The sequence below is a fragment of the Delphinapterus leucas genome, chromosome 1, assembly GCF_059928025.1.
Source record: "Delphinapterus leucas isolate spDelLeu-1000000601 "Yukka" chromosome 1, BTC_Dleu_Yukka2, whole genome shotgun sequence".
NCBI classification, from domain to species: domain Eukaryota; kingdom Metazoa; phylum Chordata; class Mammalia; order Artiodactyla; family Monodontidae; genus Delphinapterus; species Delphinapterus leucas.
The window spans coordinates 170,217,795-170,234,197 of NC_143129.1; the positions used below are offsets into that span (position 1 = coordinate 170,217,795).

At 48.4% G+C, this 16,403-nt stretch overlaps 1 protein-coding gene and 1 pseudogene across 1 annotated transcript in view; both read right to left on the bottom strand.

Moving 5' to 3' along the window:
* On the bottom strand, positions 1 to 13,458 carry LOC149750816 (uncharacterized; annotated as a pseudogene).
* Positions 12,708 to 16,403, bottom strand: part of CATSPER4 (cation channel sperm associated 4) — a 16,704-nt gene continuing 13,008 nt past the window's right edge. The window contains exons 9-11 of the mRNA XM_022552112.3: positions 16,183 to 16,394; positions 15,472 to 15,637; positions 12,708 to 14,849 (exon numbers count right to left, since the gene is read on the bottom strand). Of these exons, the coding sequence (XP_022407820.1) occupies positions 14,796 to 14,849; positions 15,472 to 15,637; positions 16,183 to 16,394 (432 nt within the window). The 3' untranslated portion in view covers positions 12,708 to 14,795. The remainder of the gene's footprint in view (positions 14,850 to 15,471; positions 15,638 to 16,182; positions 16,395 to 16,403) is intronic.

The following is a 16,403-nucleotide window of genomic DNA, read 5'->3' on the forward strand; positions in this document are numbered from 1 at the left end:
CCAAGACCAGCACCCTCCAGAAGCCAGTGTGTACCCCTAGACCCTGGCGCAGTCATCAGAACTTTATCACAGCAATCGCTGTGTACCAACCTGCCAAAGTCCTGCTACTGGAGGCATTGGGCTCTGAAACCACAAAGGAAGAAAGATTAAGCTTAAGGAGGCATCCTGATAGTACCAGGTCAGCACACTCCCATCACTGAAAGATTGGGCAAAAAGAACCCTTTGTTGAAGCAGGGACTCAGAAGGGTGTGATGATGAATCTTCTGCCTCCAAAGAATGGAGTTACTAAGAAGATAGGCTTTCCCGCAAGGGTCAGAGCTTTGGAAGGTTGTCAGGGAATAGAGAGAAAGGAGAGATGGTTTCAGACCAGCAAGGAGGATTTACAAAGAGCATACTGGCACAAGGGACAAACAGACGCAGTCCGGCTCCTCAGCTAGCCACCCGGAGCTGCGGCCGGCGGAGGCTGCAGCGACTGCCGGGAGCCTCTAGGGCTGTTTGTCTACTCACCGGCGGACACGGGCGTCCCGCCCGCTTGTCACACAGGGTCACTTGGCTCTGCAGGTAGAGCGTATCGCTAGTCGAGAAGCGGAACAGGTTGAAGGCCAGCGTCACCTCCAGGGAGGCCCCGTTGGCCCGCAAGCCCCACGAGCAGCCTGTTGCTGACTGGGCAAATGTGGGGAGAGGCAGCGTCACCCACTGCTAGGAGCCCCGGCAAACACTGATTTCCCATTTTTTGCTTGTCCTGTGGGTGAAGATGCTGGGTCTCATAATGAAAATTTGCATGCATTATTTCATTTCATCCTCACATCAGTGCTAGCAGGAAGACAGTTTTGCCCCCGTCCTCTTTCTTCTTTTCTTCCTCCCTCCCTCCCTCTCTCTCCCTTCCTTCCTTCCTTCCTTTCTTTCTCTCCCTTCCTTCCCTCTTTCCCTCTTTCCTTCCCTCTCTCTCCCCCTCCCTCCCTTTTTTCTTTTTCTTTCCTTCCTTCCTTCCTCTCTCCTTTCCTTCCCTCTTTCCCTCTTTCCTTCCCTCTCTCTCCCTCTCTCCCTCCCTTTTTTCTTTCTTTCTCTTTCCTTCCTTCCTTTTTTTTTCCCTAACACATTTTCTCTCCCTCTGTCTTTTCCTTTCTTCTCCTTCCCCTCTTCTATTATTATTTTGATGGTGTGGTGGTAGTAAATCATGACAAGATGACCTTTAATTTTCTTGTTTGTTTGTTTTTCTAAGGCTCTCCCCTTGGATAAAGTTTGCTTCTTGACTGGGCATAGCTTATCAGTGATCACTTATTAGCAGTAACTTCACATTAAAAAAGGAAACTTTAGTTACTGGTGGCAAACTCTGGTAGACATAGAAAATTCTGAGCTAAGAGATTCGGAGGTAGGCTTGAACTGTTCACGTTATTGTCATGGTGACTTTTTTTGAGGTAACAATAACCTAGATGTAACCCTTTCACTATAACTGGTAGTATTTGGATAGACCTGTGGTGTAGAGTCCATGGGCAGAAAGAAAGTCTTATTATACATAGGCCCTGTTCTAGGTGCTTGGGAGAATTAGAAAACTGAGTGAACAAAACAGACCAAACCTCCTATTCTCTTGTGGGTGAGGGGAGACAGACAATAAATAACTTAATAAAAAAAAAATGATCTCATGTAATGTAGTATGATAGGAGGTGATAAGTAGATAGAAGAAAGAAATAGGGATCTAGACTGGATGAGTGCAGGGTAGTTGCAATTTTACATAGCATGGACAGGGTAGGTTTCATTGAAATGGTACCATTTTAGCAAAGACTAAGGAGATGAGAATTTGCCATATGGGTATCAGGGAGTTGAGGGTTCCAGGAAGAGAAAACATCCAATGCAAAAGCCTGAGGGACAGCAAATTATCTTCCCACTGAGTTACCAGCCACACAGACGCTACCTCCTGTGGGCATTAGGGAGTCACCTCTGAACTCTGTCTCTTGTGCTTCCTGAAGCCCATTTAGTCTTTTTTACCCTGTGATCTTTATTCCAGGAATCAAACTCACCATCAATAAGTCCATTCTAGTTTCCCCCCTTGATGGTCTTTTTATTTTTTAAAGATGAGGAAACTGAGGCTCAGAGAAGTTAAGTAGGTTGTCCAAGTTTCTTCAGGTAGCAACCTGGCTGCAGTGCCCTCCCATACCCTTAATCACTAGGTTCTCTTTCCTCCTGACAAAGGAAGAATTGCACGCTAGGACTGTTTTTGAGGTATTTCAGAACCGGGACTCTGGAGCATGAGTAGACAAGCATTATGTCCTTGGTCTAGTCATTAAACTCTGTACCCTCTCTAATCCCCTCATCTTTAAAGTGGGGGAAATAATACTTCACAGTGTTGTTTACAGGTATAGATGAGGTAATGAATGATTCACTGTGTTCTGCGAAGACTTGTTAATATTAATGAAATACAACCAGAAGACAGGAGACACAGCTCCTTCCCTAGACCATGAGCTGTTGAGGGTAAGGACTTGGCCCAGAACTTAGCAAGATCTCCTACTTCGAGTTGTGTGAACTGAGCCTAAGTTTCTCTATCTATAGAATGGGAACAAAAATATACCTATCTCATAGAGTGTGTTGTGAGGCTTAAGTGGGTTAATATATGTGAAGTGATTTGAACAGGGTCAGGCATGGAGTAAATATCAAATATATTACATAGTGTATAGCACCCTGAAATGTTAGTTTTGTTTTTGTTTTTTTACTTTTATCACTGTAGGTCCTCAGTAATTGTTTGAGGAAAGAATACAAGGAATGAGTGTCATTAATTGGCTGTAATGTTGGACAGACCTTAATCTCCCAACGCCTTAATTTACTCATCTGAGAAATGGGAATGGTAATAATACTTGAATATTTTTCAACAAACATTCACCCAGCACTTAACTTTCTCCCACTGTCTATATACCAGTGATACAGAGAAGAGTGACAGGATCTGTGCTCATAGGTACAAAACCATCCAGCACAAGCTACAGTCCAAGAGCTAGTGTGGCACTGAAAAGCGGTTACCAGAGTCCAACAGGTACTTACCCCTCCTTCACAAAGTAGTAGGTGGCCTTAACAGCACCTGTCCTGGAGATGTTGCTGCTGGTAAAGACCTCATTGGCCACCAGGGCAAATCTGACTGGGTCACTGCTTGTGGCTCTGAGGACCACGTAGAGAGGCTTGCCTAGGGGAACTGGTCTGTTCTCAAGTGGAGATGAGAGCTGAGGGTCTGTGAAGATGACCAGGATGACAATGGTGTTCCCAGTGCCCATAATACGGATAGTGATATATCTGGAGAGGGACGGGAATGAGACCCTCACCACAAAACCCTAGAGGTAGGGGCATCACTCGCATTCTACCTTGCACCCTAGGTCACTGAGCACTGGTAGCCATAGAGAACTAGGGGAGGGAAGGAGCAAATCTTCCAACTTTCCTCCTGGACCTCCTAAAAAGTGAGGGGCCACATCACAGATCCCCAGACCCCAGGACCCTTGAAGCCATCTGAGCCATCCTACCTCAAGGTAATTTACATAAACAACCCATAGTGCATTACTTCACAGAACATCTTTTTCTTCCAGTAACACTCCGAGTCTCAATCTAAGAGGTACCTATGATGGGTGGGCATGGCGGGCCAACATCCTGAGGGTGTTGACTCCTTTTGCCTGGATTATAGGTAGCAGTGGGAACTCGAGAGCCTCCACAGGGCCCAGCCCAAGAGGCAGCTGACAGAAAAGAACTCACAGGAAGAAGACCACCGGGTAGGGGTGGGTCTGGCTGACATTTACCACCAGAGGGTACGTGCAGCTGAAGTTGAGCATTGTGGAACCAGTTATTGGTATAGTCAGGGTGAACCTGCAGAAGCTGCGCCTCCAGAGGCTAAAGGGCATGGCTGTTGTTGGTCTAGAAGACACAGGGAGGCAGCCATTACTCTCGGATCTCCAGGGGAATCACTTTCTTCCATCATGATTTGCTTCAAGTTGTTGATTTAAATCAGAGTAATGACTAAAGTTTACTGAGCGTCGGTTGTATTCCAGGCACTGTGGCCTGACCACTACTCTCTGAGGAGGGTTCTGTTATTAGTCCCATTTTACAGAAGGGTAAACTGAAGTTTTTTTTTTTTTTTTTTGGCCGTGCCGTGCGGCTTGCAGGATCTTAGTTCCCCGACCAGGGATTGAACCCGGGCCCTCAGCAGTGAAAGCGCAGAGTCCTAACCACTGGACCGCCATGGAATTCCCTGAACAGTAAACTGAGGCTTAGAAAGTTAAAAGATTTGCCCAAAGCAACTAACAAAGCCAGAATTCAACATCTCTGATCCCAGAGCCCATGTTCTTAAACTCCGTGCCAGTGGTTCTCAAATTTCAAGGTGCATTTTAGAATCTCTTGGAAAAAAAATAAATCACTGTGGGGCTTGTTAAAATTGCCAAGTCCTGGTCCTTATCCCAAGATTCAGATATCTTTTTGGTATTTCATTGTTTCCATAGGATTTTAAAAGAGGAATCAAAATGATTTGTTTTATTGCTATAAATCAAGCAGTTTATTAAAAAAAGAACACTGATAGAGAATTCTAGGGGCAGAGCCAAGGACTTAGCTATTACATGTTGAAACTACCGATTCTGTTCTATGACTTAGGCAGGAGAAACCATGACCCTGTGGGTGGCAGAACAAGACACTGGAGGAACTAAATCACCCACTCCACCCTGCCGTTAGAATGAACTCTAGTTTTCAAAGTGAGCCTGGGGAGCTCCAGAGCCTCTTTGAAGGGGCATTAAAGCCCACCTATGTGCTAGGGGGAAGCTGACCCAGCAGGGCACTCTTCCTCCCACTCCATTCAGTCAGACCTGCCCTGCTTTTATATATTTATTTTTATATTTGGCTTTTATGTAAGATCCCTTCCAAGGAAAGGAGGTGACAACACAGTGAGCAGTTAGGAGCACAAACCAGCTCTGTTAATAACTAGCTGTGTGACTTGGGAAAATCCCTCAACTTCTCTGAGCCTTAGATTGCTCATCTGTAAAATGGGAACCTCATAGGATTATTGTGAAGATTTAGTAAGATAGTGCACGTAAAAAAGAATTTGACCCACAGCACATGGTACACGGTAAGAAATTTATAAATATTGGTTGTGGTTGTGGTAGTTATTATTTTAAAGGATTCTGTGGCTGACAAGTTTGGAAACCGATTTCCCAGTCCATCAATCATGGCACCATTTTTAAAAGCATTCCCAATCTGATGGGGGACAACGTGGTCTCTTCCCCAAAAAGACTGGTCTGACTGCTAAGACTGGACTCCATTCCAGATAATTATTCTTCGGTTAAATGGAAATAAAGTCACAACTGGTGCCCAATCATTCATTTCCCAGTCCCTCCCCCAAAACACACATACAGCCCAACTTCCTATCAGAGAGCCCCTCCCAGATTGCTCACAGAGAGGCGAAGTCCACAGGTACCCTCCTTCTTCTCCATTGTGAAGACCTGGACACTAAGACCCTCCTCTGTCTTACTGACACTGGAGCATCCTGAAAAGGCACCTTCTTCCAGGATCCAGTGGCGAGTCTTCAGGAAGCAGCTGCTCAGGACCACCTCAATTTCCTGCAGCTGGCAATGCAGGGCCACCAACACCCTGGATAGTTCTGCAGGAGGACAAGAGCCAGGGCAGAGGCCTCCTGAGGCTCCTGGGATGACGCCATGGGCAAGGGTATGCATTCTAATCTCGGTGGAGGAAACACTGTGGGGATTTTAGCCCAACCCATAACAACTCGCTTAAACGAAGACTCTCCCCAGCGGGAGGTGAGACCCCTCTGCCATGATTGCACTGGGGGACCCTGATTCCTGGACTTAGCTGATCCACTCAGAACCACTTTCCCAGGAACTGAGCCTGAAAGGAGGCAGTATAAAGCTTGAGAGTTGTGAGGCAGCCCTCTTCTGCCACGTGGGCCGAGAGGCAGGACAAGCCAGTGTGTGGAGAAGGGAACAAAGCAGGTACAGGTGCAGAAGGGGAGAAGCAAGATTGAGAGAAGAGAGAGGCAACGCCCTGGGTTCCACCACATGCATGGTTGCAAGTCCCTGGAGACCCTGGTTGGAGGCTACTCTTGGGCTCCATGAGATGCCCTTGTAATAAGTTCTCCTGTTTCCCCTTCTCCAGCCCCGTTGGTTTCTGTTACTTGCCTGGCAGATTATTTTTGGAGATATTAATTTGTTTTGTTCTTTGATTTCCTTCTCATTCCAGCAGGTAACCTGGGCCTTAGGGGTTTTTGAGGGACCTAAACTGTCTGAAATCAATGGCTCTTTCTGTCTTATAAAAGCCTAAACTCCCAAAGAGACATTACTGACGGAGGAGAGGGAGGGAGTGCCTTTGAGAGCCATGAGGGAGAGTCTTCAAGTCCTTTTTAGGATTTCTTAGTTTCATGAGGCAACAAATTTTGTTTTATTTTGTTTAATGTTTTCAATTTTTAAAATTAATTAATTAATTAATTTTCCTCAAGCCAGTTAGTGTTGATTTTCTGCCCCTGGCACCACATGGTGCCCTGATACATGTCAGGCACCAGTGGTTTCGGGTGATGAAGGAGAAGCTAATATCAATATTTAACCCTTCCCTCTTTCTATGTCTGCTCTTTCCACACTTGCTGTTGAATTTGGGATGAACTGCTTGTAGTTAGTCATTAAAAAGTAAAATGTTATGGAAATACTAAATATTTCTGGACTTGTTTTATTACTTTGAATTTAAAGATTTTGTTTTCCTTTCCTTTTTTTTAAAAGCTCACTGATTCTATCTTGGAAGGCATGTTTGGTCAGAGGGATGGGCTGCAATATAAGAGCAGGTGCTTTGGGAGTTCCCTGGTGGCCTAGTGGTTAGGATTCCAGGCTTTCACTGCTGTGGCCCAGGTTCAGTCCCTGGTGGGGGAAGTTTCTCCACCCAAAAAAAAAAGAGCAGATGTTTTGTACCAACCTGAGTTGGTGGAAGGGGAGCAGTATAAGTCAGTCACATAACTTTCTGCTATTGCAATCAATAGTATATTGTGATATGGAATGCCAAATAGTAATATCAGTAATAGCTAACACTCAAAATCTGATGCCCGGAAGTTAATGTGATCATATTATCTCCAGCAGAAGAAAATGAGTCATGATTCAAACCCAGACAGTCTATCTTGCAGAGTCCATGTTCTTACTCACAGGGAAGAAAGTTAACACGAAAAGAAAAGGTGTCTCATTCTCAGTGTGTGAAAACACAATGATATACTTCCTATATTCTGTGGAGGGACACATGTTGCATTGTACAAGTGGGTACATAACCCTGGTCTCCCCAGGAGAGTTTGTTGAGATGGGGACAAACCTCTAATGAGCCAGAGTTTGACTAAAGCCCCCCTGGGTCAGACTTGTCATCCTGGTCACTTCTACCTTGCCCAGCCTGCTCAACTCTCATCTGAACTCCCTCGTTGGCAACAGGGTATATTCCAAGGTACTGCTTAAATGTTCCTAAGAATGAGGTTTCTGGGGACACTCTTGGAAAATGCATGCCATAATCTGTTTTAAAAATCTGACTTTGAAAGGAGTCACAGTGAACAGTGGAATACTAAATATTAAAGGCTCTGAAAAGTCCTGCAGTCAAAAAACAGTTTTGTTTAATCCAGTATTTCCAAAATATACTTGACAATACAACCCTTTTGTTTTAGTGTAATGTCTATTGAAATCCCATAGCATTGGTGTCCCACAAAATACATTTTGGAAAATACTGGCCCATAAGTTAAGCACTGCCTAGTTTTAAATGTAATAGGAGCTTCATCCTAAGGATGGATTATCCAAAAGACCAAAGCAGGAATGCCAAGGAAATATTTTTTGAAGAAATTTGATATTTTAAAAAGCAGGGTAGGACTTCCCTAGTGGTGCAGTGGTTAAGAATCCGCCTGCCAATGCAGGGGAGATAGGTTCGATCCCTGGTCCAGGAAGATCCCACATGCCACAGAGCAACTAAGCCCATGCGCCACAACTACTGAGCCCGTGCTCTAGAGCCCACGAGCCACAAGTAGTGAAGCCTGTGCTCCGCAACAAGAGAAGCTACTGCATTGAGAAGCCTGCACACAGCAACGAAGAGTAGCCCCCGCTCGCTGCAACTAGAGAAAGCCCATGCAGCAACAAAGACCCAACACAGCCAAAAGAAGAAAAAACAAAACAAAACAGGCTAGTCATTTTAGGAAAATCAGAATTTTGCTAACTTGAAATTTTAGGGGGGTTAGATTTATTTCAACTGTAGGAGGCATATGTTTGGGGGACACCATCATCTTTTTTGGTTCCCAGGACCCAGCTTCTGCCCTGCCAGAGGGTGAGCCTGGGAGTTAGTTGTACTGCTACTAACACAGGGAGACCCTGTGAACCCAGCCACACTGGTCTTGCCTCAACAAGATTTTTGCCTCCGTTTCCCTGTCTAGCCCTCCAGGCCTGTGTTGGGGCTACAGCCTTTTTCTTTGGTGGATCATCATCTACTCCCCCCAGGAAGGCTTAATCTCTAGTCAGTAATTAGAATCCTGGGGGCTGGGGGTTGATGAATTGTCCATTCTACCTCTGCTATATACTGAATATTTGCACACACCCCCACCCCAAATCCATATGTTAAATCCTAATGTCCAATGTGACAGTATTAGGAGGTGGGGCCTTTGGGAGGTGATTAGGTCATGAGGGTGGAGCCCTTATGAATGGGATTAGTGCCCTTATAAAAGAGACCCCAGAGAGCTCCCTTGGCCCTTCCATCATGTGAGGACACAGCAAGAGGACAGCTCTCTATGAACCAGGACGTGGGCCCTCACCTAATAGCAAACCTACCGGTGCCTTGATCTTGAACTTCCAGCCTCCAGAAATGTGAGAAATGTTTCTGCTGTTCATAAGCCACCCAGTGCATGGTATTTTGTTATAGCAGCCTGAATTGACTAAGACAAATTCATACGCTCAGCTACCTTTCCTCTCACTAGAAATCACCTCTGCCCAGATAGACTCTTTAGATGTCAACGTCTGACCAAACCTCACTGGCCCTCCCACACCCTTTGGACATGTGTTCATCTGGGCCTTCAGATGTGAAGAGAGTTGTGAAGAGTTCTTCGCCGTACTGACATGAGTTCCTCAGACTTACCTGATGGGCATAGTAGCTGTTATTGTACATACAAGCTCACCTGTCCGCCGGGTATTCATCTGAAGTACAGACTCCTGCTCCAGGACTACTGTTCTTGGTGTGTTTAGGGGAAGCTTGACTGGCTCCAGTGCTGGCAGCAGATTTTGTCATCCCCGAGGAGCTGGGAATAAGGGTTGTTGAATGAGCAGCTGTTGTCTCAGGTGACTGGGCCATTGCAGTGCCAGCACTGGGGGCTGATTCCACTGGATGGGAAGGTGCTTGTGTGATGGTGTTGTGATGTCTTCTGGACAGCATGCTCATCGTGGGGGCTGTTATTGGGGTTGGGGGTGCAGTGGTAGTTACCCCTGCCTGAGTGCCAGGCATGTCTGTCCCCAGGTGGTCATGGTTAGCGAAGCGGTATAACTGCACTGCTTGTCACAGGTAAAGATTCTTTCACATCAGTGATTTCGTCCAATGTTGCGGGGGATAGCGTTGTAGCTGACTTCTCAGAGACAGTGGTTCTCATGGACCCCGATGATGTGACGTCATTGCCTGGTGTGTTTAAGGCCGTTGGAGCTGTGATCGTGGCTGACCTTTGGAGAGTCAGCGACCACTGATGACTCCAATCCATTGGCTCCGGAGCTTGATGCGAATGGGGTTGCAGCTGGAGCACACTGGTTCTGTTTTGAGGGGTTTGCTGAGGTGGCCATGCTGGATGAGGCTGTGCTTCTGGTTGTCCCTCCCTGGTCCTTCAATGTAGAAGTCACCATGGAATTTGGCAGCGTTGTGCCCTCAGAGGTTGTGGTGATAACTGTTTTTAATCTCTCCTCTTGAGTCTCATGTGCTGGGGTTGTCTGCTCAGTGGACCCAGCAGAGCTGCTGGCTGGTAGTGAAACTGGAGGAGCAGCTGACGTGATATGCTGCTGGGACTCAGACGGTTCTGTCCTGCCAGCTGTTGGTGAGGTGTTAGGTGGAACTGCAGGGCCATTGTCTCTCCCATTGTTGGATGGAGATGAAATTGTGGAGGAACACTCTATAGTTCCCACAGTTCCAGAGTCTTTAGTGGAAGATGTTGTAGCTGACCCCAGGTTGTCATAATGCCTGTAAAACAAACAAAAAGAAACCTATATACCCATTCCCTCCACCAATCCAGAGTTCTTCTCAGATGTTCTCACTTTATCAAATATCCTTATTGGAAGGTTAAAAAAAAAATGATATCAACACCAACTACATGGGACTTCCCTGGTGACGCAGAGGTTAAGAAACCACCTGCCAATGCAGGGGATACGGGTTTGAGCCCTGGTCTGGGAAGATCCCACATGATGTGGAGCAACTAAGCCTGTGAGCCACAACTACTGAGCTTGCACTCTAGAGCCTGCGAGCCACAACTACTGAATCCACGTGCCACAACTGCTGAAGCCTGCGCGTCTAGAGCCCGTGCTCCACAAGAGAAGCCACTGCAATGAGAAGCCCGTGCACCGCAATGAAGAGTAGCCCCCATTCACTGCAATCAGAGACAGCCTGCGTACAGCAACAAAGACCCAACGCAGCCAAAAACAAAAACAAAAAACAAAACACCAACTACATTATTACTGGCGCGCATTCATTTATATGCCAGCTCTGTGCTAATAGATCTCAGCTGATGCATGCCAGGGAGAGCGAATTTAACTAATTCAGGCAACTATGTCTCATTCCACTCAAGAATTATTACAGAGACAGAGTCAGAAAAGGATGGAAATCTATTATCACACTTGATCTTTGATTTCTCGATGGCTTTTTTGATGTGTTTCCTACTGCATTGAATACGATTCTAATATTTAAAGATACACAATTTTTTTTTTTTACAACGTGACCCCAATCAAAAGCCAAGTGCTTCATTTAGTGCAATAGCAGTCAAAGATAATTTTGACAACCTTTGGTTTTTCACCTTGTCTGAGTAAGGTGCTGTTCCAATGTGCAAGTGTTGGTGCACTGAATCCTCACATCCACTCTGAAGTAAGGAAAATTATTTCTATTTATCAGATGAAGAAACTGAGGCTCAGACAGGTGAAGGCATCTGTTCAAGGTCACACAGCCAGGAAGTGGCGGCACTGGATTTGAAATCAGATCCATCAGATCCCAGAGCCCAATGTCTTCCCTACCACGCTGCACTGCCTCACAAAGACATTGCTTCATTCTCATGTCCGAGCCAGCCACTCTCTCTAGAGAAAAAGGCCCAAATCAGCTACACTGAGCTGGATCCCTTGAAAACCTTCCTCTTCCCCCTGGGCAATGGGCAGAAATAGGCGCATCACCTGATGCCCTGTCATTGCAACCTTGGTCTTTGTCAAAGGACTAATTCAGAAAACTGGAGGTGATGGGCTTGTCCTTCCTACAACCTAGCTCCAAAGAGGCACTGATCCTTCTCCCTGACCCCGCCCCCATCTGGCATCTGCTCCTTCCACCTCCCACTTTCTTCTAGCCCTGAATAGAGCTAAGGGGTCACAATAGGGCAGGAGTGCTGGCCAGGATGCACGGAAAGAGTGGGGGATCTAGGCTCTAGACCTGGCTCTATTACTGACTTGCTGTGTAGTCTTGGGGAAGACCCCCACCACTCTCAGTGCTTCTACATCCCCCTCAGCACAGTGAGGGACTTGGGCTTAATATCGCAAGAGTCCTCTAAACTCTAGTGATCCGTGGGTCTGTCTGCAACAAAATTCCAGGCTGAAATGAACAGATGTCTTGCTACGGGAGTCTTGAGTTTTTATGTGCAGGAAGAGATGTTTCCACTGGATCTGATTTTATGTTTTTTCCATGTGGTTAACCAGTTGTCCCTGCCCCCTTATGGAAAAATCCATCCTTTTCCCACTGATCAATTTGTCATGCTACCTGTTATTACGCATCCAGACTGATTTCCCTGCTCTTTTATTCCATTGGTTTGCTTGTCTATTGTTGCAACACCACCACATGATCTTACTTTAATGTAAGTCTTAGTATCTGGTAGAGTGAGTCTCCCATCTTGCTCTTCAAAGTTATCTTGGCTATTGCTGGCCTTTTGTTCTCCCTTATGTGTATTAGAATCCGAGTATCAACTTCTACAAAAAACCCTGTTAGGATTTTGATTGGAAGTGTGTCACAATTAAAGATTTGGTAAGAACTGACATTTATATGATATTGAAGTTTCCTGCCGACAGCAGCTCCTTTGAGAAGCAATGGAATGTGGCCTGAACTCTAAAGTCAGACCTGGGACAGACTCCCAGCTCTGATGAGGGGACAAATCACTTTATGTCTCTGAGTCTCGGTTTCCTTAACTGTAAGACAGCAGTGAAAACAATACCTACCTCACTGGTGGTCATGAGGATTAAATGAGATAATGCATGTGAAGCACTTAGCACAGTGCTTAGCATACAGTAGGTGCTCAATAAGTAGAAACTGCTATTGAAAATAATTATCCCCTTCTGTGCCTCTCACCAAAACTGCTATCTGCTTCCTGGGTGTTTTGCCAAGGATACTCCTGGCCTTGGAAAAAGTCATGACTCATGGGATTGCTAAGACATGCAATTTCCTGCCACCTCCCAATATCTTCCCCTATATTGTCCTAGGAGCTCAGGATCCAGGGCTGCACTCCTCCATCGGGCTCAGTGAGGCATTGGGGGTGGCGGCTGATCTTTGATGGAGTAGGGCAGGGGAGGGCAGCAGGGGTCCAAGCCCCTGGGCCCTCAGTTCTGGGCCAGATTGAGAGGGAACTAGCCTACTGAAGCCCCAAGCTATTGGCCCAGCCCAGATGGAAAGGAAAGACAGAAAAGGGGAGACAGCTGAGATGACAGACAGAATGGAGGGAATAGACAGACAAATATAGCATCCTGGATGAGGATGGATGGGCAAAGCCAGAAGCTCTTTGGTCATCCCATCATGTTCCTTCCCCCGAGCTCATTGGTGCCCCAAGCCTTTCAGACAATTTAGGGGTGGGTTGGGGAATGGCTGTGCTCACATGAGATCTTCCTGGGGATACTACTTGATCTTCCACCACCTTCTTCCCCTCCCTGGTGAGCCAGAAGGCGGCTGTGAGAGCCCCCAGAGAAGGATGGCTGGAAAGGGTGTATGTGGCTACTCACCACGCAGATTGAGGGCTCCATTCCCAATAAATAGCAGCAGAAGCAGCAAAAGCCACTGGCTGCCCATCGTTCTGCTGGTTGATGGTCCTGGAGTCTTGGCCCAAACAGGGGAGCAGATAGCACTCCAAGGCAGAGAAGCACTGCTGGGGTGCCACCTCTCACCTGCCTGCTCAGTGTACCACCCCTGCCCCAGTTGTCCAGACTCCTTCCCAGCAGGCCCCAGGGGGCTTTTCAGGGCTGGAAGCAATGCCAGTGGGAGGGGATGAAGGGTAGAGTTTCCCATCACCTGCAATCAGTGGGCCTCTGGGGATTCCCATTCCAACTGGTGAATATCCCCAAGGCCCCTAGTTGTCAGTCTTTGCTGAACAGCTGGGCAGAGCTCTCACACAACATCTCTTCCAGCCTTCCCTTCACACAACATCAGGGAACCTGAGTCTCAGCCGTACAGCTGACCTCATCAGTCCCCCAGCTCTGGGGCTGAGTGCTGGCCGTTTGATTTTAGAGCTGGTGCTCAATCTTATCCTCTCCCGATTGCACAGATGGGGAAGATGAGGCCCAGTGATTTGCCCAAGGATGAGAATCCACCGAGGCAGCTCTTCATAGTGCCCACGACTGCCACAGCTTTCTCAGACTCTGCATTGCCTGGCTCAGGACCTGCTGTGGCTCTCGATGGTCTTTGGTATGAAGCTCCCAAAGAGGTCTCACAGGTCCCAAGTTCTCCACCGGACTTCATTCACCTGACCCTCAAATTCCTCCTGATGCCTTCCAGGAAGCTTCAGTGCTCTTCTTCCCCAGAGAGCCTGCCAGGACCCACACTTTGCCCAGCCATTCTCCATTGATCCCGGATAGAGCTTCCTGTACCTGCATGACTTGGTCGATGGTGACCCCATCAGACTAGAACTCCCCAGAATGAGGACCAGTCTCCTACACCTTCAGACACAGAGAGAGGGTAGGGAGTCTCCTTCATAAGAGAGGCACTCCCAACTGTGAGGAACTGTGAGGACCAGATTTTCACCCCCAGAATTTAGGACCCTAAGGGCAGGGATTATATCTCTACCATTAAGTCAAAAATTTTCAGGGTGTGGATTTTCTCTCCCATTAGACTGGAAGCTCTGGAGGACAGTCAGTGACTCTCCCATTGGACAAACAGGCTTTTGAGGGGCAAGGCTGCCTCAAGGGTTTGGAGATCCACCAGTCAGACACATTGGTCCCAACACAAAAGTTTATTGCTGATACAGATACCTGGCCCCACTGGCCTCACCTTTCTTCTCTTGGTGCTTGGGCCCACTTAGACTCCATCTAGTTCTGGTCTAGCAGGATACCAGGGATGCCCATCCTTAGGGCAAATCCTGGCTGCCTTGGCCAGCACCCCCTTCTGTGCTCATCCTTGTGGTAGGGCTCCCACTCTCATCCAGCATCCTTCTCCATCCCGGCTCCTCTGGACCTGGGGCTCACAGGCGCAAGCCCTAGAGATGCTGCCCCCTTCCATCCCCAGGCATCTGTCCGGGGGGTAAGGGAGAGGATGGGTTCAGGCCAGGATGTGCCAAGTCATGCTAGTGATGCCAAAGATGCAGTGGCTGGGTGTGTGTGCTCATGCCCGTTGGCTCCCGTCCTGCCCTCTCAGCGGCTGGACTTGTGTTTGTTAAGGAGTACATTTGTGTTGGATTCCTGAACCTGCAAACCAAGAGGTCTTCTTGTCAATGCCCCCACGCTGACATGGCAGATGCCCCCTTACTCCCCTCCTTCAGCTCAAGAGCTGTTCATCCAGGCCTGGCAGGAAGTCCTTCACGTCTAACTCTAGCCTGCCGAGTCTGGTCTCCGACTGTGGGAGCCCAGGCCGTGGACATTCACAAGGTTCCCAGTCTGATGGTGCGGGAAGCAGAAAGAAACTATATAATGTGGAAGTGTGACTTTTTCTCCATAGAATCTTCCTCCCTCAGGAGGCTGCTCCTCTTATGCACCCTAGACAGGACCTGGGGGTCCTATGCCCCCAGTGGGCCTGAGTATCTGCCACTAAGCAGGAACTGAACCGCTCAAGTCTCACTAAGAAAAGGGTAGGTTTGACGGTGCTGAAGACCAAGATGGCTCAGTGGTTGGAGCCCTAGGGGAGGGGCGGGGCCTCCCGAAGAAGGAAAAGTTGGAACCTAACCAGATTGGCGGTGACTGCTGGGGTGCTTGGGAGTCTTGGCGGCGGACCAGATCTTGGAATAGACAGAGACCTTGACTGATGGGGTTGAGGCTGAGCTGGGTGGCGTGGCGAGCTGAGTACCCATTGGGTGGGAGAGGGAAGCTGCACCTTTTCCCTGTTGACGAGCGCAGTGATCAAGTCTTGCTGGCAAGTCATCTCACGGGTGGCTATGGAGGACCCGCTCGCCCTCGACGGGCTCCGCGACAAGTGCCTGTGCATCAGCTCCTCCTCCTGTTCCTGGTTGAAGCGGATGGAGCGTACTTCGTCCACGATCCTGAGGGCGGAGAGGTGAGTGCGTTCCGAGGGAGGGGGTTGGAAGGCTGCCCTCCCATCTTTTCCCTGGTGTCCAGCCCCCTTCGCCCTCTCCCTTTACTCTGAGAGAGACCCAGGCCGAGGCTTAAGGCTCTTGTGAGATGCGAGGAACCGGGAGGTCTGGATTCCAGTTCCCTCACCGACAGGCTGGGGAAACCTGGACAATTCACTTAACCTCTCTGGGCCCCAGGGTCCGCATGATAAAATGGTGAGGGCGTGGGCTTCCCTGGTGGCGCAGTGGTTGAGAGTCCGCCTGCCGATGCAGGGGACGCGGGTTCGTGCCCCGGTCCGGGAAGATCCCACATGCCGCGGAGCGGCTGGGCCCATGAGCCATGCCGCTGAACCTGCGCGTCCCGGAGCCTGTGCTCCGCAACGGGAGGCCGCAACAGTGAGAGGCCCGCGTACCGCAAAGGAAAAAAAACGGTGAGGGCGTGAGGCCAGAAGAATCTGAGGCTCCACTCAGCCCTGACTCACGAGACTCGAGGGTACCCCCAGTACCCGCCCTACGTGTTGAGCTCATCTCGGATCTCCTTGTACTGCATCAGGTTCTCCTGTATTGCCTCGAGCACCAAGCAGAAGTTGTCGAATGTGTTTTCTGAGAGGTTCGTCGGGAGGCCCCCCATAAACGGCTCCTGGGGGACGCCAGATGTCTCCAAACGGGCGACCACACAGTGCACCAGCGGCAGCTCGTTATTCCCATTTCCCTCCTCGCTGCCTGTCTGGGGAGG